Below are 26959 nucleotides of genomic sequence, written 5' to 3' on the forward strand. Positions count from 1 at the left end.
TCACGCGCGCACGTGAAAAAAAAAAGTGGCTGCCACTGCGGTTCCTTTATGAAACCCGGGACAGGTCACTTAAAATGATATTTTTTCTGGCCATGATAATTTGTGCGCACATTTTCCTTTAATTGAGCACACAAATTAATAAAACGTGCTTTCAAATTAATAAAAAATACGCATGTTTTCCTGGCCATGATAATTCGTGCGCACGTTTTCCTTTAATTGAGCTCTTGAATTAATAAAACGTGCGCACGTTTTCCTTTCATTCAAAATGAACTTCATAATATGACCTAAATTGTCATCCTCATGATGCTTCGCCCTCAGCGTTCTTTTTAATGTGCTTAAACTCCAGATGATGTCATGCTGGGCAGCTGGAGTTCTCTGTATGTCCTTGTGCGCCCAAACCATGATGATACACCCTGACCAGATCCATTTCTAATGGGGAAATGTATCACACTGTCTCCTGGTTTGTTGACTAATAGTCAGCATTTATGTGTCAAGACAATATTGAGTGCACATTTTACAAATTGTGGCCACGTTTAAGTAGATCGTGCCCTTGTTTTACCCAAACGATGCTTTAAACATGTGCACAATATCATAAAACGAGCGCACAATATAATAAAAATTTTTTCAAAAACTGTAAGGCACAACTGAGTGGACACCATTCGATAAATTCAGCTGGTTTTCGGTAAAAATTTTAACGGCTGATGAGAGATTTTGGTCTGGTAGTGTCGCCGTAAGGACGGCCCACGGCGCCTGATGGCGATCTGTGCTTCGAGGCGGCAGCGTCTCGCTGTTTCAAGTTGAAAACTTCCACATTTCAGGCTCTGTTGACCCAGGAAGTCGTCAGAGAACAGAGAACTTTCAGAAGAAGTCAGCATGAGGAGTTTATTCGGACATTCCATTGTTAACGGACATTTTGCAATGAAAGAACGTGCGGGCAGAGTCGCATGTCAGGCCAGACCCGACCGCGGGGGGTCGCAACAGGAAAAACACCTCAGTTGGAAACCTTAACGGGCAAGTTGGAACATGCCCAAGCTGTTAAACAATTTCTCAGTTACTCACTTGTTGAAAGCCATCAAAAGCCGCCTGAATTTTACAAATGGTTTTCAACATGGAGGTGTTTTTCCTGTCGCGGCGCACACAGATTTGCCGAGTCGTCACGGAAATGACTCGGCGAATTTGCGCGCACGTCTTTCATTAAAAAATGTCCTTAAACAGTGGAATGTCCGCATAAAGTCCTCATGCCGGCCTCTGAATCTTCTCTGTTCTCTCACGACGTCCTGGGTGAATTAAGCCTTAAATTAGGATGTTTTCAGGTCGAAACAGGCCGACGACGGCGCCTGGAAGCGCTGCACGACGTCCCGGTCCGTGGGAAGTCCTTACACCGACAGAAACACCCCCTAATCTCTCATCAGCCGTTAAACTTTTCACCAAAAACCAGCTTAATTTCTCGAATAGTGTCCACTCGGATATTCCTCACAGGTCCAGAAAAAATGTTGATAAAGCAACGCGCGCCGTCTCGAGCAGGGTGTGAAACAAAGGAATTCAGCCGAGAGGGCGGGACCACATCTCACTCAAGGCCTGCCCACAGGGAAATGACGTCACCGACACGTGTGAAAAAACTCACGCATGCGCACGAGGGTTCAAGCATGATTGGTGTAATCGCATGTCATTCAAATCCATATAGTTAAAAAAAAAATAAACGGGTCGGTTTATTGTCTAATAGACCTCGTATATATATATATATAAGACCAGAAGATTAATCCCCCACCTGGCCAGAAAATCACTAGGGGTCTTTAATCCCCCAAGTTGCTCCCAGTGTTTTGTGAGCATCTTGCATGTTGGCACCCTAACATCGGTGTGTGTGTGTGTGTGTGTGTTTGTGTGTGTGTGTGTGTGTGAATTAGCACTTTGAGCTTCTGATATTGATGGAAAGGTGCTATATAAATGCAGTTCTTTTACCATTTACACCTTTTTTGTTGCTTTTTAACACAGCAGCAGTCTCTGAGCCATTCCTAAACAATGAAAAAACGACGAGAGGGTGGGCCACTCCTCACTCAAAGACTGCCCACAGGCGAATGACGTAACCGACAGGCGTGAAAAAACTCTCGCATGCCCACGAGGGTTCAAGCATGTCTGATGTAATCACACGTGATTCAAATCCATATGGTTTTTGAAAAAAATAGTAAGGTCGGATACTTTTCTAACAGACCTCGTATATATATATATATATATATATATATATATATATATATATATATATATATATATATATATATATATATACTTTTTCCACATACACAATATCACCATTTCCCTCAAATATTGTTCACAAACCAGTCTAAATCTGTGATAGTGAGCACTTCTCCTTTGCTGAGATAATCCATCCCACCTCACAGTTGTGCCATATCAAGATGCTGATTAGACACCATGATTAGTGCACAGGTGTGCCTTAGACTGTCCACAATAAAAGGCCACTCTGAAAGGTGCAGTTTTGTTTTATTGGGGGGGGGGATACCAGTCAGTATCTGGTGTGACCACCATTTGCCTCATGCAGTGCAACACATCTCCTTCGCATAGAGTTGATCAGGTTGTCAATTGTGGCCTGTGGAATGTTGGTCCACTCCTCTTCAATGGCTGTGCGAAGTTGCTGGATATTGGCAGGAACTGGTACACGCTGTCATATACGCTGGTCCAGCATCCCAAACATGCTCAATGGGTGACATGTCCGGTGAGTATGCCGGCCATGCAAGAACTGGGACATTTTCAGCTTCCAAGAACTGTGTACAGATCCTTGCAACATGGGGCCGTGCATTATCCTGCTGCAACATGAGGTGATGTTCTTGGATGTATGGCACAACAATGGGCCTCAGGATCTCGTCACGGTATCTCTGTGCATTCAAAATGCCATCAATAAAATGCACCTGTGTTCTTCGTCCATAACAGACACCTGCCCATACCATAACCCCACCGCCACCATGGGCCACTCGATCCACAACATTGACATCAGAAAACCGCTCACCCACATGACGCCACACACGCTGTCTGCTATCTGCCCTGGACAGTGTGAACCGGGCTTCATCCGTGAAGAGAACACCTCTCCAACGTGCCAAACGCCAGCGAATGTGAGCATTTGCCCACTCAAGTCGGTTACGACGACGAACTGGAGTCAGGTCGAGACCCCGATGAGGACGACGAGCATGCAGATGAGCTTCCCTGAGACGGTTTCTGACAGTTTGTGCAGAAATTCTTTGGTTATGCAAACCGATTGTTTCAGCAGCTGTCCGAGTGGCTGGTCTCAGACGATCTTGGAGGTGAACATGCTGGATGTGGAGGTCCTGGGCTGGTGTGGTTACACGTGGTCTGCGGTTGTGAGGCTGGTTGGATGTACTGCCAAATTCTCTGAAACGCCTTTGGAGACGGCTAATGGTAGAGAAATGAACATTCAATACACGAGCAACAGCTCTGGTTGACATTCCTGCTGTCAGCATGCCAATTGCACGCTCCCTCAAATCTTGCAACATCTGTGGCATTGTGCTGTGTGATAAAACTGCACCTTTCAGAGTGGCCTTTTATTGTGGGCAGTCTAAGGCACACCTGTGTACTAATCATGGTGTCTAATCAGCATCTTGATATGGCACACCTGTGAGGTGGGATGGATTATCTCAGCAAAGGAGAAGTGCTCACTATCACAGATTTAGACTGGTTTGTGAACAATATTTGAGGGAAATGGTGATATTGTGTATGTGGAAAAAGTTTTAGATCTTTGAGTTCATCTCATACAAAATGGGAGCAAAACCAAAAGTGTTGCGTTTATATTTTTGTTGAGTATATATATATATATATATATATATATATATATATATATATATATATATATATATATATATATATATATATATAAGACCAGAAGATCAAACCCCCACCTGGCCAGAAAATCACTAGGGGTCTTTAATCCCCCAAGTTGCTCCCAGTGTTTTGTGAGCGTCTTGCATGTTGGCACCCTGACATCGGTGTGTGTGTGTGTGTGTGTGTGTGTGTGTGTGTGTGTGTGTGTGTGTGTGTGTGTGTGTGTGTGTGTGTGTGTGTGTGTGTGTGTGAATAAGCACTTTGAGCTTCTGATATTGATGGAAAGGCGCTATATAAATGCAGTTATTTTACCATTTACACCTTTTCTGTTGCTTTTTAACACAAATCTCTAATCAGCCAACCATATGGCAGCAACTTAACGCATTTAGGCATCTTGATCTTGCTGAAGTTTAAATCGAGTAGAAGAAAGGAGATTCAAGTGCCGTTGAATTTGACATGGATATTGGTGTCAGACAGGCTGATCTGAGTGTTTCAGAAACTGCTGATCTACTGGGATTTTCACGCACAACCACTTGTAGGGTTTACAGAGAATGGTCCGAAAAAGAGAAGATATCTAGTGAGTGGCAGCTGTGTGGATGAAAATGCCTTGTTGATGTCAGAGGTCAGAGGAGAATGGACAGACTGGATGAATGGGCAATTGCGTGATGCTGTCACATCAACATGGGCCAACATCTCTGGGGAATGTTTCCAAAACCTGTTGAATCTATGCCACGAAGAATTAAGGCAGTTCTGAAGGCAAAAAGGAGTTCAACCCGGTACTAGCAAGGTGTTCCTAATAAAGTGGCCAATGAGTGTATATATGTGTATATATGTGTGTGTCTCCATATATAGACACACACATTAAATGCCTTTGCTTGTAAGTGACCAAATTTGTACTGTTATCACTCTCACACACACACACAAAAACACAATTATAATGGAATTTGTAGCTCAGCTGCAGCACCCTGTCAGAAGAAATCAAAAGCTTTGGATATAAATTACTTTGCAATTTGGTGTATCCTGAAGTCGAAGATTTAGTCTGAAAAAAAATGTCTGCGAATCCTTGTCCATAGCACAGATCAGATTGCATTTATCTCTGCGAGATGATTCCTCTCACACTCTTCCCCTCCATATTGGATATCTGAGATGGCAGCACTGAGGAAATATCCGTAAACCAGCACCCGCCGTCTCATTTATTAGAGGCTTTATTATGTCAGGCGGCAGCATCGAAGAGGGCTTTCCAATCTGTATTCAGTACGCAGATAAAAGTCTTCACCGTTCACTCACTTCCATTCTGGAACATTGGCAATCTGAAAGATTTAAAATTGTTCTATGCTGATGTGCTCTGTGAACGAAATGAAACAATCTGGCCACTCATGTTCCTGTTTGTGATGAACTGACTGATTTGCAGGCTGGGGAGAGGCTGCGGCTCTCAGAGGAGTTGCACCTCGGTGCTCCTGTTTCATACACTGTATAATGAGATTAGGTGATATCGCTAATCTTTTAAGCTAACAAGATGCCTCATCCTGTCCTGACAGTTTTTCCACATCGATAGTTATTTCCTTTGCATGAAAGTTACTCGTAGACTGAATCATCTTTGCAGTGTCTCAAAAAATATTCAACTGCTCGGTCTTTTGCATGCTTTTATTGTTGGCGTCACATCCACATTTTAAAAATTAAACCTTATTTGAATCAATAATTTAAACAGTGTTTGTACTTGATCTCAAGGTTAAAACAAAATGCGATCTGAATTCAATAAAAATGCAAAAAACACGATGAAATGACTGCATAATTAGTATTCACACCTTTTAACACAACACGCTTTTATCATTTTTACTGACAGTCTGTTATAGGTAATGAAAGCATGAGTCCAGATGCTGCCACAGCGCACAGGAATTTTCACAAAAGTGATTTATTTTAAGTGCAAGACTAGATGAACACATGCAGACAAAGGAGAGAGACGAGGATGACAAAACCGAGCAGGCAGGGTGGAGGGAGCTGGAAGATCTGCCACTGCTGCCACACTGAGTTGCCAGGATTCTGCATCAGAACAGACACATGAGGGGGACATCCGGGGGGGGGGGGGGGGAGCAGCTCAGCCAGGAGGAGCAGTAAAAATGAGACACCTGGAGAATGACCAGGAGGCCACCAAAACATCAGAGGGGCCAAAACTACTTGGCAGTCAGGGCAGCAGCAGGACATAGTCGGCTTTAGATGTCACATAATTGTTATCAGCATTTTTTTTTTTATTTAATGTAAGGGGTTTCGGTTTATTTTAGCAAAAAACTGATAGATTCTTAATATTCCACTGTGGGAAGAGTCAGTGTTGTAGCAAAGACCGCACTATTGCTCTCCAACCACATGCTGGGGAGCTTTGAGAGGGTGCCCATTTTTATTACAATCACACAGTGCACCTTCCTCGACTGTTGGAAGGTCCTCTGGTGTACTGCGCCGCACTCTTTACACTTATACATTGAGTGAACTGAACTCTAGGAGATGTTTTATATTTTAAGTCACTCCTGTGTCTGCTTACTTGTCATATTTTTTTCAAGCATAATATACTGTTCAAGTGAAAACAAAAATGTTGTCAATATTTAAAAGTGCATTATTGTACAGATACATTAAGTGTGCACTCTCATTATCCTCATCTATACTAGAATTCACCAAATGTCTGTCCGTCCGTCTGATCCTGCATCACCCCGTAACGGCTCATCCAATCGCCATGATTTTCGTTTTGTGTCATATATGCAGACCCTGGAGTAACATGGGGGGGATTTAACTTTTGTGTGCCCCTCATAGGTATATCATGTCAGACAAACACATTAGCAGGCTAACTACTCACACTTCTTCTTCTTTTATGAAGTTTTATGGCAGTTGCGAGACCGGACTACTGCATTAACGCAACCATCTGGATGGGAGTGTGAAGCGTCCATCCGTTCCTCTGTTCCCACATGATGCCCAAATGGCTTATCTGACCACTTGGTTCTGTGTTGTCTATCTAGACACTGGGGTGACACAGCCCCACCCATGGGGTCATTTTTGCATGACACTCATAGGTATATGACACAAGGTACTGTCATCTAGCATGCTAACTAACTACAACTCTTTTGTAATGTTTTATGGCAGTTGAGAGAGCAACAGCTGCATTACTGCCACCATCTGGCCGGGAGTGTTAATTGTCACTGAATCCAAACACCTGTTGTCAGGTACTGAGATGACCACCGTACCACATTTGTATATTTGCTGTCTGTGCATGCATCAAAAATGGGGGACTTGTTCTGTACTGTGTTTACCTTTTCTGTGCGCGGACCAAAATCAGTGGTACAAGCAGGTTATTCTTCTTCATAAACTGGAAGAGCTCCTGTTTTTTGCGCATGCTCTGATACCTCATGCATATGCAGACAGCAAATATACGAGGTCTGTTAGAAAAGTATCCGACCTTTTTATTTTTTTCAAAAACCATATGGATTTGAATCACGTGTGATTGCATCAGACAAGCTTGAACCTTCGTGCGCATACGTGAGTTTTTTCACACCTGTCGGTTGCGTCATTCACCTGTGAGCAGGCTTTGTGTGAGCACTTGCCCACCCCTCTCGTCGTTTTTTTATTGCGAATAAATGTCTGAACGATCTGGAGCTTCGCTGCATCAGTTTTTTTCCAGAAACTGTGAGAGACCTCCAGGTGGACACCGTTCGAAAAATTAATATGGCTTTCAGGGACGATTTTATGGGGATTATACAGATTAAGCAGTGTTACTGCCGCTTTATGGATGGCCCACAACTGCTGAGAGTGCTGCGCGCTCACAGCGCCGATCGACAGGCTCACACCCCACTGAAACAACCAGATCATTTCCAACGTGAAAGCTTTGTTGATCCGGGACCTCGTCTGACTTTCACAAAAAGGCAGAAATCGTGGACATCAGCACTTTTTCGGCACATTCCACTGTTACAGGAGTTTTTTTCATGGAAAGAAAAGCGGAGGGACGTGCCACGGAGCCGTTCATTACGCGGGACAAAACCACCTCGGTGTTGGTCTCACAGGACGGCTTTCAGGTGGATTTCAGACGGCTGTCGGTTGCTTTTCAGTCGTGTGATTATCCGATTGTGATTGTGCATGAGCTGGACCTGCCCCAACATGTCCTGGAAGGCTTCATCACGGCGTTGCTGTGCGCCATGCGGCTCCACCACGATGCGCGGAACTCCTCCGTACGTCTGTCTCAATATGCCGAAAAAGTGCTGATGTCCACGTCTTTTCACAATTCCTGTGCTAGTCAGACGACATACCGGATCAAGACAGCGTCCAGTTTAGAAATGAACGGCACATTCCACTGTTACAGGAGTTTTTGTCATGGAAAGCGGAGCGGAGGAACGTGCCACGGAGCCGTTCATTACACGGGACAAAACCACCTCAGTGTTGGTCTCAGAGGACGGCTTTCAGGTGGATTTCAGACGGCTGTTGGTTGCTTTTCAGTCCTGTGATTATCCGATTGTGATTGTGCATGAGCTGAACCTGCCCCAACATGTCCTGGAAGGCTTCATCACGGCGTTGCTTTGCGCCATGCAGCCGCTCCTCTTTCCATGACAAAAACTCCTGTAACATTTATTCGCAATAAAAAAACGACAAGAGGGTGGACCAGTGCTCAAACAAAGCCTGCTCACAGGCAAATGACGCAACCGACAGGCGTGAAAAAACTCACGCATGCGCACGAAGGTTCAAGCTTGTCTGATGCAATCACACGTGAATCAAATCCATATGGTTTTTGAAAAAAATAAAAAGGTCGGAAACTTTTCTAACAGACCTCGTACAAGTCTGGCACGGGCGTCATCTCAGTTTATATAAGGGCTGAGTGGATCCTTGTCATTTGATTGGTGCTTTGTATGTCACGTGACATGGATTATTCATCCCATTTGTGTTGCGTTGCATTTGGAGTGCAATTTGGTTCCATTAGGGTGCAAATTTGGTTCCATACGTTTGGTACCATTGCACTCTGCGCACACACACAACACGTGCAAGCACACACACATACACACACACACACACAAAAACAAAAGCACTGTGCTGTAAGCCATCTAAACGCATGAAGAGCTGTTAGCAGGAAATTAGAATGAAAAGTTGGAGTAATTTCTGATGTGATTTTTTTCTCTGCACTAAGGAAGTGTCTTTGGGGTGGGGGGGGGGGAGTACATGAAGTTCGTGCACAGCATCGCGGGCAACATCGTCAGAATTATTTTTGGACTCGTGTATTTAAAGTTCATGTTGGATTGTTGATGTCAGATGTGATTTTTCCCTGGAGTGAGGATTCTACACAAACTCTTTTCTTTTTTCTGGAAGTGCACAAAGTCAGTGCAGTGACGCACCAAAATGTAAGTCCCTTTTCTGTTTATAAATTACTAGAATATAAAATGACAAGGATCTATTTTAGCTGTTATATAAAACATATAATGAATGTTTTTACATTCCTTCAATGGCATGAATATTTAATATGTTCCAGCTTTCACCATTGAATTCATAAACATTCATTATTTGTATACTGTGACACCGGCATTTTGACCAGGAGTGTTAATAGGTACTGAATCGTAATATACGGCATTTCTCACAGTGAACATGCCGTTCAGCTGCGACCGTGAGCCTTTAAAAATCTTTGTGAAGAACCGTAAAAACAAAGAGGAAATTTTATCAACTGCATTGTGAACCTGGAGGTTAAATGGTAAATGAACTGCGTTTGTATAGTGCCTTTCCATCTGCTTCAGACGGTCAAAGCGGTTTACAATAATGCCTCACATTCACCCCGATGTGAGGTTTCTGCCATGCAAGGTACTCACTACATATCGGGAGCAACAAGGGGATTAAGGACCTTGCCCAAGGCCCCTTAGTGATTTTCTGTTGGATAGTATTGAGGCTAATGCAGAAATAGCTGTATCAAAATGTTTTACTTTTACAAATGGAAAAACTCTTTGATCAAATGTTCACATCATGATTGTCTTATAGCAGATAGAAGATGACATGATGATTATAATTCTATTCCAGGAAAAATGATTTCAGCATTCGAAATCTTCACCTAGCAAAGTTCCCGCCCATAGGGTAGGTAGTTTGCTGGTGGAATTAATAGAAAAACTCTTGTGTGGATTTTTTTTTTTTTTTTTTTTTTTGGGGGGGGGGGTGCAGCCACGCCCTGTTATTGCATTCATGGAGAGATAGCTTATCTAATCAAAGCTGGCATTTCTATTCCTTTAGATGGCAACATGGATAGATTTGCTGACGTGGTTACTGCCTGCTTTGACACATTTCTGCAAATTAGTGACACCAAGTTGAAAATACTAGACTCAACAAAACGTATTCTTCAGTCTGTCTTGTAATTACTTTTACAGCAGTTTATCATTGACAACAACACAACTCATAATCACAATAGATCTAGGCTCATTAGTCACATTTATCCACCTACATAATGAGCATGACCTGCACTGAAAATTATGGCTGCTTACTTTTGATTCAACAATTTAGTGAATTTTTCATGCCACAGCACTGTTTAGGAGTCTGCTATGTTCACAGTTTTTTTTTTTTTTTTTTTTTCTGACATGCCCCCTCATTACCTTCTGCAGCTCACATCATTGTACTTTTTTGTAGGTATGACAGTTACGGGCGTCTGACTAACGTCACGTACCCGACAGGCCGAGTGAGCAGCTACCGCACAGACTCCGACAGCTCAGTCCGCATTCAGGCAGAGGGTTCCAACAAAGAAGATATCACAGTTACCACCAACCTGTCAGCCTCTGGCACCTTCTACACACTCATGCAGGGTAAGAGGCTTCACTCACAACCCAAGAAAGTGATTTTTAAAATAGTTTTCACAGAAGTGCCAAAATGTTCTACTTTACAAATGTTTTTGAGTCATTTCCTTGCTCGGATGTATATATCCTGGATAGGTTAATTTTGTGGTGTATTCTACAGTTATTTGTTAGTCATGTAATGTCAGGCAGAGCTTAACAAACAAGTATGTGTACTAACTGATGTGTCTGCACACAGAACTTTGTTTAAGCTTTATATTTTATTTAAATTGCTCATAATGTGCAAATTATTTGTGAAGTGTGTCAGGGTGATAAGAAGCAGGAAAGGATTCGTGGTCTTACCCCCATGATTATGCTGCCGTAGCCCAACTCATTATCCCACTCAGCTCCCTGTAAGTTCCAGATATATAGAGAAATATAAAGGTACTTCACATCGCCAGCAAAGCCCAACTAACTCCAGCGGCCAACATTAACACTCCAGGGTGAAGCACAGTGATATGCAATGGGAATGGTAGTACATCCACAGATGACATCTGTAGTATGTAGCTGGATATGTAGATGTTGGTTAAAGTTTAGAGAAACGGGGCCCAGTTTCATAAAGCAGTCTAATCTTGTTTAGTCAGCAAAACTCACTTAGCTGACTAATTTTTTTGCACAAAGCGCTTAGTTGACAAAACTTCAGTGTCTTACCTCAAAAAGTGGTGGTGGGAGCAGGTGTTCCGGGACCGTAATAATCCATTAGAGATGTTTACAGCCAGCCTTTCTTCAGGACCTGGTTTCATAAAGCAGTCTAATCTTGTTTAGTCAACAAAACTCACTTAGTTGACTAATTTTTTGATGTTAATTGTTGCACAAAGTGCTTAGTCGGCTAAAGTTTCACGTTACCTGACTATAGTTTTTAGCCTGGTACAGAGGAGGCTAATCTTATTTTAGTCAACAAAACTTTAGTGGCCTACCTCAAAAATGGCAGCTATCATGTGCCAACACTTGATGGAACACTCCAGTGCAGCCCTCGTATTCCTCCAACAGGAGAGCTTCCTCTGCAGCAGATGACTGTCATGATGCGTTTGTGACAGTTATCACATTAGCCACCGGCCGCCACTGTTACGTGGAGCAACGTTGTGTGCACAAAAAGTTTTGACAGAAGTGTAGAAGAAACCGAAGAGTGAAACTGCTAGGCTAAGTGCTAAGCACGTCATTCTGCAGTTTGTATGTATCTCTAAATGTTAAGAAAGCCAGTTAATGAAACAAAGGCTACATAGCATATGACAACGACCAACCCGGAAGTAAACAAAACTGTCGCACATTGGAGCCGTCTCTTAGCAATGCCACAAACGAGGCCATTATGTCCCTGAAAACCACCGACTAAGGTAAGATGACTAATTTACAAGTTTAAGTGTCGCTGTGAAACAGTGATTAGACGGATAATGTTGGGTAACTAACAGTTGTCAAGTAAGAGTGTTTAGTACACTAAAAGATTAGATTGCTTTATAAAACCGGGCCCAGGTTTTGATTGCGCTGAGGTTTTATGCCTGTGGAACCTTCCAGCGTTATCGCTATCAGTTTCAGTTTGTGCTGAAGATAGGTGTGTATGTTTGGATGTGTACTAGGCATCCATGTTAACTATTTTGAGTGTCTGAGCTTAAAAAAGGGACTGTTTAATATGGTCTGTTTCCAATTCAGTTTGAGAAAAAGATGCCATTACAAGACAATTTGTGCTTGTATCTCAAGTTCTTGTTCATGACAGAGAGAAGATGGAGTGCGACAATGACCAGTAGCTTGATGTGTCACCCACAGTAATGCAGGTGTTGTGTTCAACCACTGAGGTGAAGTGGTAGCTTAGCCTAAAAGGAAATTTTTCAAACACCTCTGGATCAGTGAAGAAATGCTGAAGTGTTCTTTGGGAAAAGAGTGCTTGGCCTACTTTAGTTTACATGTTGACACCATCCCTGTCGGGACCTGGCCAAGTGGTGTGAAATAGGCGGAATGGATTTACAGGTAGGTGCATGAATTAGTAAATAGCATTAGTAATTCCAAGGTAACGCAAGAGAATAGTTTGTCATAATTAGTGCCACAGTTTGCAGGAGAAAGGTGCCCTTTTGTGTCTATGTAATGATGCAGTGAATTGGACTTTTCATGGCAGCAGAAATACTTGTGAAACTTGTATAGATGTCACCCTAACTTTAATAAGTACCACATAACTTCAGGCTTTTCACAGAGGCCCCAGTGCTCCATGTACATAGCTTTTCTGAAGGGCTGCACATGTGAAGGAGGACCTGTCAAAGCAGCTTTATTTGATGCCTCTTACTGACAAGATACAGTAGTGTTCAGAATAATAGTAGTGCTATGTGATTAAAAAGATTAATCCAGGTTTTGAGTATACGAGGTCTATTAGAAAAGAAACTGACAGTTTTATTTAAAAAAAAAACTGGATATGGATTTGAATCACGTGTGATTACATCAGCCAAGCTTGAACCCTCGTGCGCATGCGTGAGTTTTTTCACGCCTGTCGGTGACCTCATTCGCCTGTGAGCACGCCTTGTGGAAGGAGTGGTCCAGCCCCCTCGTCGGATTTTCATTATCTGAGAAGTTGCTGAGAGACTGGCGCTGTGCTTGATCAAAATTTTTTCAAGAACTGTGAGGCACATCCGAGTGGAGACCATTTAAGAAATTCAGCTGGTTTTCGGTGTAAATTTTAACGGCTGATGAGAGATTTTGGATTGTTTCTATTGCTGTAAGGACTTCCCACGGAGCGGGACGTCGCGCAGCGCTCCGAGGCGACGTCGTCATCCTGTTTCAAGCTGAAAACCTCCAAATTTAAGCCTTTGTTGACCCAGGATGTCGTGAGAGAACAGAGAACTTTCAGAAGAGGTCGGAATCAGCAGTTTATCCGGACATTCCACTGTTAAAGGAGATTTTTTTAATGAAAGACGTGCAGACAGATTGGCGCGTCCGTGTTGATAACCATTTGTAAAATCCAGGCGGCTTTTGGTGGCTTTCAGTTGAGTGAGTATCTGAGAAATTGTTTAACAGCAGGGCATGTTCCAGCTTGTCCTTAAGGCTTCCAACGGAGGTGTTTTTCCTGTGGCGGGCGCGCCGTGCCGGCTGCGAGCCGACGCACCAATCTGTCCGCACATCTTTCATTAAAAAATCTCCTTTAACAGTGGAATGTCCGGATAAACTGCTGATTCCGACCTCTTCTGAAAGTGCTCTGTTCTCTCACGACATCGTGGGTCAACAGAGGCTTAAATTTGGAGGTTTTCAGCTTGAAACAGGATGGCGACATCGCCTCGGAGAGCTGCGCGATGTCCCGCTCTGTGGGAAGTCCTTACAGCGATAGAAACGATCCAAAATCTCTCATCAGCCGTTAAAATTTACACCGAAAACCAGCTGAATTTCTCGAATGGTCTCCACTCGGATGTGCCTCACAGTTCTTGAAAAGATTTTGATCAAGCACAGCGCCAGTCTCTCAGCAACTTATCAGACAAAGGAATTCCGACGAGGAGGCTGGACCACTCCTTCCACAAGGTGTGCTCACAGGCGAATGAGGTCACCGACAGGCGTGAAAAAACTCTCACATGCCCACGAGGGTTCAAGCTTGGCTGATGTAATCACACGTGATTCAAATCCATATGTTTTTTTTTTAAATAATAAGGTCGGATACTTTTCTCACAGACCTCGTATTTCTTATTGTTACATGGGAAACAAGGTACCAGTAGATTCAGTAGATTCTCACAAATCCAACAAGACCAAGCATTCATGATATGCACACTCTTAAGGCTATGAAATTGGGCTATTAGTAAAAAAAAGTAGAAAAGGGCTTGTTCACAATAATAGTAGCATCTGCTGTTGACGCTACAAACTCAAAACTATTATGTTCAAACTGCTTTTTTAGCAATCCTGTGAATCACTAAACTAGTATTTAGTTGTATAACCACAGTTTTTCATTATTTCTTCACATCTGCGAGGCATTAATTTTGTTGGTTTGGAACCAAGATTTTGCTCATGTACTAGTGTGCCTGGGGTCATTGTCTTGTTGAAACACCCATTTCAAGGGCATGTCCTCTTCAGCATAAGGCAACATGACCTCTTCAATTATTTTGACATATCCAAACTGATCCATGATACCTGGTATGCGATATATAGGCCCAACACCATAGTAGGAGAAACATGCCCATATCATGATGCTTGTACCACCATGCTTCACTGTCTTCACTGTGAACTGTGGCTTGAATTCAGAGTTTGGGGGTCGTCTCACAAACTGTCTGTGGCCCTTGGACGCAAAAAGAACAATTTTACTGTCATCAGTCCACAAAATATTCCTCCATTTCTCTTTAGGCCAGTTGATGTGTTCTTTGGCAAATTGTAACCTCTTCTGCACGTCTTTTATTTAACAGAGGGACTTTGCGGGGGATTCTTGCAAATAAATTTGCTTCACACAGGCGTCTTCTAACTGTCACAGCACTTACAGGTAACTCCAGACTGTCTTTGATCATCCTGGAGCTGATCAGTGGGTGAGCCTTTGCCATTCTGGTTAGATGATGAACAGCTTATAATTTTTTGCACCTGCGTATACGTTTTCCCCTCTCCAATCAACTTTTTAATCAAACTACACTGTTCTTCTGAACAATGTCTTGAACGTCCCATTTTCCTCAGGCTTTCAAAGAGAAAAACATGTTCAACAGGAACACCTGATTCACACCTGTTTGTTCCACAAAATTGACGAACTCACTGACTGAATGCCACACTACTATTATTGGGAACACCCCCTTTTCTACTTTTTTTTACTAATAGCCCAATTTCATAGCCTTAAGAATGTGCATATCATGAATGCTTGGTCTTGTTAGATTTGTGAGAATCTACTGCTTCTACTGGTACCTTGTTAACCATGTAACAATAAGAAATATACTCAAAACCTGGATTAATCTTTTTAGTCACATAGCACTACTATTATTGTTATTATCATCTTCCATATTGCTGTTTTTACACAGAGGCATTTGATACCATTTTACTTGGTAACTACAAAATTAGTATAAATCATTACAGTTTTTGTAAATAGTTTATAATTTTATTTGCATTTTCACCGTCACTACACCACAGAAACAAAAAGCAGGGTGCAGTATCCTACCGGAGTGCACCGTGCAGAAACGTGTCACTGGAGTGCCCATGATCTTTAAATGGCAAAGCTGTGTGCGCTCAGCTGTGCACCTGTAGGAGTGTTGATCTTACAATGACGTGTGTGTGTGTGTGTGTGTGTGTGTGTGTGTGTGTGTGTGTGTGTGTGTGTGTGTGTGTGTGTGTGTGTGTGTGTGTGTGTGTGTGTGTGTGTGTGTGTGTGTGTGTGTGTGGTCACTTGGTGTATTGCTAGCATAAGTAAGCCGAGGTTGATCATAGACCACCAAATCTTGGTCGAAAGTGAAATGCAATTATTCCTGCTGTTGTACACACCGGGGTGCACATTACCATATCAAAGTACAACAGATCTGAATTTAAAACAAAAATTAAAAACACAATAAAAGGACGCACTCACGGAAAAGTATGACATTTTAGTAAATGTTTGTAACATGTTTTCACTCTGCTTGGCTTGCCCCCAAATAGGGCTGGCCACAGGATAATGCAGGTGCAGCGGGGATGGAGGGCTGTCTGTACCTGGTAAAATATGTAGAAGATGTGATGGTTGGAGTGGGGTGAGGAGAAGGAGGAAGTATTGCACGAGGTTTTCTAATGCTTCACCACAGGGAGCTCTGGTGTATAACTGCTGCTCCCGCTCATGTAGTTTAACATTTTGTGCTCAGAATCCCTTCCTTGCAGCAAACCTCTCACTGTGTTGTTCAGAGTGTGAACATCAGTCAGCTGACTCACAATAGTGAATGCCTTTGAGACCATTTGAATTCAGGCAACATGTCTCATATCTAACTTAACTAACATAAAACAGACTTTGTCTATGTAGACACCAATCAAGAGTGCATGGAAAGCTATTTAGCAATGCTAACTTCAAGTCAAATTTGAGCGTATGCACTGATGTTGCTTGTCACCGCATCCACCACACCACGGAACTGCCTTGGGTTCTGGATGGCAACCACCCAGACTGACAACTGGTTCATCCCACCTCTCGAACATAACCATCTATCTGTCACAGCTGAAATGGAGGAGTCCCCATTCCTTCTACAGCCACTGCGGTCCTACATATTGAGGAACCTGCATGCTGGATTATGGCCACAAAAACATGCCACACCGCCAGAATGTCATAGCGGACATTCCCTCACAATGCAAGTGATACTCCATTTCAATTAAGTTGATTTATACAGCTCCAAATCACAACATACATTGCCCCAAGATGCTTCACAAGAGTAAGATTGAACCTTAACGACCCACTTTGTAAGTACATTGGTAGCAGAAAAAAAACTCCCTCAGGCATTTTTTGTTACAGGAAGAAACCTCAAGCAGACCAGACTCAGTGAGGTGACCATCTGCTTTAGCCAGACTCAGTGGGGTGACCATCTGCTTTTGCCAGTAACTCAGCATAACAAAGAAATGTCACACATACAGAGACTCTTCATCTGAGTGTTCCTCAGTAAAGTTCAGTGGTGGCCACAGTTCCACTAATACGCTAACTGCCAATTAGCAAAGCTAACTTTTTCGTTAGCGAATTAGCTTTTCAGCTAACTTTGAAAACTATCAGCGGACCAATTAGCTTCCGCTAAATTTCAGTCCGCTAACATTTTTTGCTGGTAAAGTGAGTAAAGTTTAATGGTAAAAAAGTTTGTAAACCCTAAAATCATACATGTTAGTTCCTGTTTATGAACAGGAACGGGTGTTGTGTTTATTAAAGCAATATGAGTGAGCCGTTAGTCCCGTTAATGTTTAGAAATATAATGTACAGATAAACTGTGACTTCTCATACTGCAATTTACTGCTTTTGATCAAGATGATAATAGTGTTTGGGGTTTTATTTTTAATTCATGTATTTTTTGTGCATTCATTTTGTGTTTGTGAACTTGGGAATGCACAAGTTACGTGACTTGACCTTTGAAGTTACCCAGCAGCCCCTGCGGTGCTTAAACTCAAAACTGGCTTATCAGTAGCCGGCAGTGTAATCTGATGTGGCCGTGACCGAGCCAATACTAAAAGTTAGCGGTTAGTGGTGACTTCTGCTAAATTGTTTAGCCGTTTAGCGTTCTGAAAGTTAACTTTTCAGTTAACAGAATAATGGTGATCACATAACTTTTCAGTTAGCTGTGCCCACCACTAGTGACATTCCTATGACACAATTTTGAAGAGAGAAACAAAATTACAGTTTGTGAAGCAAAGCCTTGACCCAAAACCAACCAATCCACTGCTTTTGAGGTCTGTTATCCACAGACAGGGATGATCACATAACTTCTGTCCTTCTCAAGGATTTTTTAGAAAGCCTTTAAAAATGTATTTTTCCTCTAAACTGAACAAGTACAATGTGACATTCAAGGTCATGTGAAGACTGTTACAAAAGAACTGTTGTGCACATTGGGAATTTGCTGCAGCTGAACTGTGGAGGAAAAAAAAAAAATACAGAAAAACTGCGAAAGTACTTCAAGAAAAAGGTAAGCACTGATCTTCAGTGCAAAGTAAGATGTAATATTCTCTCCTTATTAATCATATTGCTATTCAGGCATGATTTCTTTCTCCTCTACTTTTTAATCTGCTTCGGGGAAAAAATGAAAATGCACTCTTGATTTACTAGAATGGAAAGACATTGATTTTCTGTCATAAAAAGAATTCATAAAACACAGTGCTAGTGGCCACTGCGATATGTTCATGCCGGTAAAATCTAGTCACAGAGATGCTGGCAGGGAGCAGGATGAGTGTGCAGGCTTCTTCTCAGTACACCTGATTTGTTTTACATAATTACTCATTCAAACGTCCTGTTTTCCGTAAGCACTTGATCATTTGCCTTCCAAATTTCTGTCCCTGCTTTAGAATTTGAAACACTGCCCCGCCCATGCCTTTCCACCATCAAATATCTGTGCAGATTTTTGAGTGCCCTCCATCCCTTCCCCACTGAATCACTACAAGCTGTGTCTGAAACAGAAGATGATGAGCTCTGGTTTCTTATTGCTGGTCACCTCAGACTTGTGACCTTGTCTTAGACATCGGCTCATGAGAGGTGCGGCGCCAGGAGCTCTGCTGTTAATTAATTCACTCTTTGTCTGATTTGTAAACTGGAAATTGGGTGGTCACATAACACAGGAATGTTCAGACTGTCAAGATTTCTTTCTGTTAGACAGGTTGTCCTGCAAAATTTCTCTAACACAACCGTGTTGTTGCCGAGGAAAACAATATAACAAAAAAAAAAAAGGAACACTTTTTGAAAACACATCAGATTTCAGTGGGGGGACAAAAACTATCAGGCAGGATATCCTTCCTGATATGGAAGGATATCCTGCCTGATATGGACTGGGTAATGAAAGGATGCCACATGGGTTGAGCTAAATGAAAATTGTCAACCTACCTGAATTCAAAGATACCCTGAAAATCAAAGGCAAAAAAATGATACCGCGGGTTTGTCCATTTGCCAAAATTTTATTGCAGCAACTCAGAATGGTACTCAGTAGTTTGTGTGGCCACCACGTGTTTGTATGCATGCCTGACAACGTCAGGGCCACGCTCCTAATGAGACAACTGATGGGATCTCCTCCCAGATCTAGACCAGGTCATGTAACTCCTGGACAGTCTGAGGTGTAACATTCCATGTTAGTGTCCCAACATCCTGAAATAAATGACAAAACTTGCTAAAAAAAAAAAAAAATCAGTTCCCTACCATCATTTAGTGAATTCGAACAATGGTCCAGAAAATTCCTGCTCCTGGTTGTAATTGTTTTGGCTGATTTTATCAGCTGGATCTGGTCTAACAACTGTTTGTTGCCAGGTACATCATGTTGAAACTCAGCTACATCAAAAGTGAGGGTTAACTCTTGTGTTGTGTGGGCCGCTGAAGAGGAGGTACTGCTGGCCCACCACCACCAGAGGGCGCCCTGCCTGGAGTGCGGGCTCCAGGCACCAGAGGGCGCCGCCGCCCCACAGGAGCTGCCTCGGTAACAGCTGTCACCCATCACCTGAGACAGCTGACGGCAATTATCACTGGGGTATATCAGCAGGACGGCATCTCCACCTCATCGCCGAGATATCGTTCTACCTGGAAGGTAATAATCTCAGCTGACTGCTTGACAGTAACCTTTGTGATTTTTGTGAGTGATTGCAGACTTTTTTTCTCCAACGAGAGGTGGAGGTAGCTTCCCTGCCGTGCAGGTTGCTGGGTGCAAACGCGCCCACGTTTAATTGTGTTCTTGTTCCTCGCCAGCAGTACCAGGTCCGACACGCGGAGGCAGTGGCCACCTGGGAGTTCGGAACTTGGCGGCTCCAGTATTCCCGGGGTCATGTGGCGGAGGAAACCGTGTGGTTCCGGTTCTACTTTGGAGAGGCGTCTCCTATCTTCGAGCCTGCCCACACGACACCTTTGTGAATTGAACTTTGTCCATTGTTGTAATTTGTTGTTTTTGTTGTGCACGTTCGCAACAGTAAAGTGTTGTTATTTGACCTATTCCATTGTCCGTTCATTTGCGCCCCCTGTTGTGGGTCCGTGTTCCTACACTTTCCCAACAGGATATCTCGGCCAGCGTCATGGATCCCGAGGGGCGTCAACCGGCTGTTGAACGGCCAATGGAAGAACAAGGCGCACAGGCGTCCGCAGGAGGGGTAATCGGTGAGTTGCAGCGGATCCTCACCGCTTTCACGACTCGGTTAGACTTGATGGCCGAGCAGAACGCCCTCCTGAACCGCAGGGTGGAGGCTCTCGCCGCGCAGGTGGAAGCGCGCCCTCCGGGCGCCGCTGCGGCTCTCCCTCCCGTAGACCCTGTGCGTGACAGCGACGTTCCACTGGTTGTCCAACGACCCCCCCCACCGTCCCCTGAAGCATACATAAGCCCCCCAGAGCCGTACGGAGGCTGTGTGGAGACGTGCGCGGATTTCCTTATGCAGTGTTCGCTCGTCTTCACACAGCGTCCCGTCATGTACGCGACCGACGCTAGCAAAGTAGCTTATGTGATAAATCTGCTTCGTGGTGAGGCACGCGCTTGGGCTACAGCGCTCTGGGAGCAAAGTTCACGGCTCCTTCTGACATATGATGGGTTTGTGAGGGAGCTCAGAACAGTGTTCGATCACCCTAATAGAGGAGAGACCGCTTCAGCCGTGCTGCTGTCAATGAGACAGGGGCGCCGGAGCGCAGCTGCCTATGCAGTCGACTTCCGCATCGCGGCTGCGAGGTCCGGCTGGAATAGCACTGCCCTCCGCGCCGCCTTCGTAAACGGACTGTCATTGGTCCTCAAGGAGCACCTGGTGGCTAAGGACGAACCGCGGGATTTGGATGGGCTTATCGATCTTGTCATACGATTAGACAATCGGTTAAATGAGCGCCGTCGGGAACGAGACGAAGGGCGTGACCAGGCACGCGTCGTCCCTCTCCCTTCCGGTTCCAACCGCGTTCCGCCCTCCCCACGCTCCACGGCCCCTGCGCTCCGTGCGATCACAGCTCCCCCTGCTGACGAAGCTATGGACACGAGTAGGGCAACATTTAGGGCACCGGTCACACAAAGGAGGCTGGCCCGCGGAGCGTGTTTTGTTTGTGGCTCGATTGAGCATCAGGTAAGAGACTGCCCCGAGCGGTTAAACACCAACGCCCGCCCCTAGACACTGGGCTAGGGGGGGGCCGAGACGTTCACGTGGGACACACCCACATCGCCACACGACTCCCAGTTACAATCCTTTATGAGGATTTAACCCTGAAGGCCCCAGCACTGGTGGACACGGGCTCAGAAGGGAATTTGCTTGATAGCAAATGGGCCAGGGAGATAGGGTTCCCTCTGGTGGCGCTTACCTCGCCTGTGCAGGTACGGGCACTAGATGGCTCCCTACTCCCTCCAATCACCCACAAGACACCACCAGTAACTCTGGTGGTGTCGGGGAATCACCGGGAGGAGATCGAGTTTTTTGTAACTCCGGCCACCTCCCGTGTGATTTTAGGTTTTCCCTGGATGTTGAAACACAATCCCCGGATCGATTGGCCGTCCGGGGTAGTGGTCCAGTGGAGCGAGACCTGCCATCGGGTATGTTTAGGTTCCTCGGTTCCTCCCGGTTCCCATGCCAGGGAGGAGGTCAGAGCCCCGCCCAATCTAGGGACGGTGCTGGTGCAGTACCATGACCTTGCGGAGGTGTTCAGCAAGGATCTAGCACTCACCCTTCCCCCGCACCGCCCGTATGATTGTGCCATTGATTTGGTTCCAGGCGTTGAGTTCCCGTCCAGCAGGCTGTACAACCTCTCACGACCTGAACGCGAATCAATGGAGACCTACATCCGGGACTCTTTGGCTGCCGGGTTGATCCGGAATTCCACCTCCCCGATGGGTGCGGGTTTCTTTTTTGTGGGGAAAAAGGATGGCGGATTACGTCCATGCATTGATTACAGGGGGCTGAACGAAATCACGGTTCGTAACCGATACCCCTTACCCTTGTTGGATTCGGTGTTCACGCCCCTGCATGGAGCCAAGATATTCACCAAGCTTGATCTTAGGAATGCGTATCACCTGGTTCGGATCCGGAAGGGAGACGAGTGGAAGACGGCATTTAACACCCCGTTAGGTCATTTTGAGTACCTGGTCATGCCGTTCGGTCTTACAAATGCTCCTGCGACGTTCCAAGCATTGGTTAATGATGTCTTGCGGGACTTCCTGCACCGATTCGTCTTCGTATATTTAGACGACATACTCATCTTTTCTCCGGATCCTGAGACCCATGTCCGACATGTACGTCAGGTCCTGCAGCGGTTATTGGAGAACCGGCTGTTTGTTAAGGGCGAGAAGTGTGAGTTTCACCGCACCTCTTTGTCCTTCCTGGGGTTCATCATCTCCCCCAACTCCGTCGCTCCTGATCCGGCCAAGGTTGCAGCGGTGAGAGACTGGCCCCAACCCACAAGCCGTAGGAAGCTGCAACAGTTCCTCGGCTTTGCGAATTTCTACAGGAGGTTTATTAAGGGCTACAGCCAGGTTGCTAGCCCCCTGACAGCCCTGACCTCACCAAAAGTCCCCTTCACCTGGTCGATCGTTGCGATGCCGCGTTCAAGGAGTTGAAACGGCGCTTCTCGTCTGCACCCGTTCTGGTGCAGCCCGATCCTAGTCGCCAGTTAGTGGTTGAAGTGGATGCCTCGGACTCAGGGATAGGAGCTGTGCTGTCCCAGAGTGGGAAGACCGATAAGGTCCTTCATCCGTGTGCCTATTTTTCCCGCAGGTTGACCCCGGCTGAACGGAACTATGACGTCGGCAACCGAGAACTCCTTGCGGTGAAAGAGGCTCTTGAAGAGTGGAGACACCTGTTGGAGGGAACGTCCGTGCCATTCACGGTTTTCACTGACCCCCGGAACCTGGAATATATCAGGACCGCCAAGCGGCTGAATCCCAGGCAAGCCCGCTGGTCACTGTTCTTCGGCCGTTTAGACTTCCGCATCACCTACCGGCCCGGGACCAAGAACCAGAAGTCGGATGCCTTGTCCCGGGTACACGAAGACGAGGTCAAAGCGGAGTTGTCGGATCCACCGGAACCCATCATCCCGGAGTCCACTATCGTGGCCACCCTCACCTGGGACGTAGAGAGAACCGTCCGGGAAGCCCTGGCACGAAGCCCGGACCCCGGGACTGGACCACAGAACAGACTTTACGTCCCACCAGAGGCAAGGGCTGCAGTCCTGGACTTCTGTCACGGCTCTAAGCTCTCCTGTCACCCAGGGGTGCGAAGAACCGTGGCAGTTGTCCGGCAGCGCTTCTGGTGGGCGTCCCTGGAGGCCGACGTCCGGGACTATATCCAGGCCTGTACCACCTGTGCCAGGGGCAAGGCCGACCATCGCAAGGCTCCGGGACTGCTACAGCCGCTGCCCGTGCCTCATCGCCCCTGGTCCCACATCGGCCTGGATTTTGTCACGGGCCTCCCGCCGTCCCAGGGAAACACCGTGATCCTCACGATAGTGGACCGATTCTCCAAGGCGGCCCACTTCGTGGCCCTCCCGAAGCTCCCTACGGCCCAGGAGACAGCGGACCTCCTGGTCCACCACGTCGTCCGCCTGCATGGGATACCATCAGACATCGTCTCCGATCGCGGTCCCCAGTTCTCCTCGCATGTCTGGAGGAGCTTTTGCCGGGAACTGGGGGCCACGGTCAGTCTCTCGTCCGGGTATCACCCCCAGACCAACGGGCAAGCAGAGCGGGCCAATCAAGAAATGGAGCAAACACTGCGTTGTGTGACAGCCGCGCACCCGGCGGCCTGGAGTACTCATCTGGCCTGGATCGAGTACGCCCACAACAGTCAAGTGTCATCAGCCACCGGCCTCTCCCCCTTTGAGGTGTGTTTGGGGTATCAGCCCCCGTTGTTCCCGGTGGTTGAGGGAGAGGTCGGTGTGCCCTCGGTCCAGGCCCACCTGCGGAAGTGCCGTCGGGTGTGGCGCGCCGCCCGTTCTGCTTTGTTGAAGGCCCGGATGAGGGAGAAGACCCATGCAGACCGGCGGCGGACCCCGGCCCCTACGTATCGCCCCGGGCAGGAAGTGTGGTTGTCCACAAAGGACATCCCACTACAAGTGGCCTCCCCTAAACTACAGGACAGGTACATAGGACCGTTTAAAATCCTCAAGGTCATCAATCCCGCCGCAGTGAGGCTTCAGCTTCCAGCCTCACTGCGGATCCATCCTGTGTTTCATGTGTCGAAGCTCAAGCCCCATCACACCTCGCCCCTCTGTACACCCGGTCCGGCACCACCTCCTGCCCGGATCATCGATGGCGAGCCGGCTTGGACAGTGCGCCGGTTGTTGGACGTCCGTCGGATGGGCCGGGGCTTTCAATATCTGGTGGACTGGGAGGGGTATGGTCCCGAAGAACGCTCCTGGGTGAAGAAGAGCTTCATCCTGGACCCGGCCCTCCTGGCCGACTTCTACCGTCGCCACCCGGACAAGCCCGGTCGGGCGCCAGGAGGCGCCCGTTGAGGGGGGGGTCCTGTTGTGTGGGCCGCTGAAGAGGAGGTACTGCTGGCCCACCACCACCAGAGGGCGCCCTGCCTGGAGTGCGGGCTCCAGGCACCAGAGGGCGCCGCCGCCCCACAGGAGCTGCCTCGGTAACAGCTGTCACCCATCACCTGAGACAGCTGACGGCAATTATCACTGGGGTATATCAGCAGGACGGCATCTCCACCTCATCGCCGAGATATCGTTCTACCTGGAAGGTAATAATCTCAGCTGACTGCTTGACAGTAACCTTTGTGATTTTTGTGAGTGATTGCAGACTTTTTTTCTCCAACGAGAGGTGGAGGTAGCTTCCCTGCCGTGCAGGTTGCTGGGTGCAAACGCGCCCACGTTTAATTGTGTTCTTGTTCCTCGCCAGCAGTACCAGGTCCGACACGCGGAGGCAGTGGCCACGTGGGAGTTCGGAACTTGGCGGCTCCAGTATTCCCGGGGTCCTGTGGCGGAGGAAACCGTGTGGTTCCGGTTCTACTTTGGAGAGGCGTCTCCTATCTTCGAGCCTGCCCACACGACACCTTTGTGAATTGAACTTTGTCCATTGTTGTAATTTGTTGTTTTTGTTGTGCACGTTCGCAACAGTAAAGTGTTGTTATTTGACCTATTCCATTGTCCGTTCATTTGCGCCCCCTGTTGTGGGTCCGTGTTCCTACACTTTCCCAACATCTTGAGTGTTATTCTGACAGTCTAAATAAATTCTTTGATATTGATGAAAATGTGCCTAACGGATAATAATTCTACTCCAATTTCTTTCTTTAGTACATCATGTTTGTCACTTACAGAGGTTAGTTTGGGTATTTCATCACAAAAGATGCAAGCAACTAGCATTGTTAGGGTTGTGGGATATTATTTTGTGAGGGTGCTCACAAAATAATACCCCAGTTGCTAGTTTTCATTTGATGAAAAAAAAACAAAACAATGAAGTCTTTGGCTTTGTTTTAATTATGTTTCAGATGACAAATAAAAATCATTAGTCTACTAATTGGGTACCGTTTGTTGTAACCTAGTCAGTGATTAAGATCAACAGTAAATTAATAAGGTCAAATCTATGCAGGGAAACTCCAAATTGCCTTTAATTTTTAAAAACTCCACAGTGAACTACATGGAAACAATATTTGTGGTTCTACTACATGCAGTAAATGTAGGGCCTGAACACATGGAGATGAGTTTAGGTGTATTCATAAACATTTTAGATTGCATCAGCATTTCATTCATAAGGAATTTCAATTCAATTTAATTTCAATTTATTTTCATTTATATAGTGCCAAATCACAATAGAGTTGCCTCAATGCGCTTCACACAGGTAAGGTCTAACCCTACCAACCCCCAGAGCAACAGTAGTAAGGAAAAATTCCCTCTGAGGAAGAAACCTCAAGCAGACCAGACTCAAAGGGTGACCCTCTGCTTGGGCCATACTACAAACATAAATTACAGAACAATTCACAGAACCGGTGTTTACAGAGCCTGAAAACGCTACTTTTTGAAAACGGGTCCCAGAGTGGATAAATCTCAAAACGGCACCTTCGCTTTTTCAAGTGTACAACCAATACGCAACTTTTGTGAACAATGATTGGAGTCTGCCATACTGCGCCTGAAATGCGTCCATTACATCGGCATAATTGGATTGTTACGATTCCCAGTCAACATTCTCTTACAGTTTAGTCAGTTTATCCAGTGTGACTCAAAGCAGAAGATCAAGTTTGTAAGTGCATGCTCCACATCATCTTCTCTGTTTTATGTGGGAGCATTACAGCACCACATACAGGCCTGGCATATATACTACAGCGTTTTCGGTTCTTTTTAGTGGTTGTGTGCACAAATAGTTCTTGAAATAGCACTATGTTTACCGAATAGTTTTTGAAAACAAAGAAAAAAAGTCACATTTCTGTGCAAACAAGGTGTGATTCAGAGGCCTAAAATGAAGGGAGTGCTGGCTGCTGGTGAATTTTGGTTTACTGCTTCATCTGTGTCCTCAGTGAGACAGTTTCTGCATGGCGACCCTGTCTCTGCTGTTAATACCTGCGCAGGAAGAGAACACTGAACATTAAACCCATAATAATAATACATGACAAACAGTTATATAAAGCAGATTATTTTTAATCGGTTATGCTTAAATTGTTGGAAAAATCATACTATCTGAATTATACAGCTAGCTGACTGGAAGAAAGGTCATCTAATAATCAATTACTAGCTCGTCATTGTCAATTAAAACAACTAGTTATCCCAACCCGAGTTAAAATTAAGC

The 26959-nt window shown here is 45.5% G+C and overlaps 1 protein-coding gene across 9 annotated transcripts in view; it reads left to right on the plus strand.

The window, feature by feature from the left end:
- tenm4 (teneurin transmembrane protein 4) overlaps positions 1-26959 on the plus strand; it is a 626167-nt gene that overhangs the window by 528238 nt on the left and 70970 nt on the right. For all 9 annotated transcript variants that reach the window (XM_034168462.1, XM_034168463.1, XM_034168464.1 and 6 more), the window contains one exon: positions 10471-10643. In XM_034168462.1, the coding sequence (XP_034024353.1) occupies positions 10471-10643 (173 nt within the window). The remainder of the gene's footprint in view (positions 1-10470; positions 10644-26959) is intronic.

Source organism: Thalassophryne amazonica, chromosome 4 (assembly GCF_902500255.1).
Source record: "Thalassophryne amazonica chromosome 4, fThaAma1.1, whole genome shotgun sequence".
In the NCBI taxonomy this organism is placed as follows: domain Eukaryota; kingdom Metazoa; phylum Chordata; class Actinopteri; order Batrachoidiformes; family Batrachoididae; genus Thalassophryne; species Thalassophryne amazonica.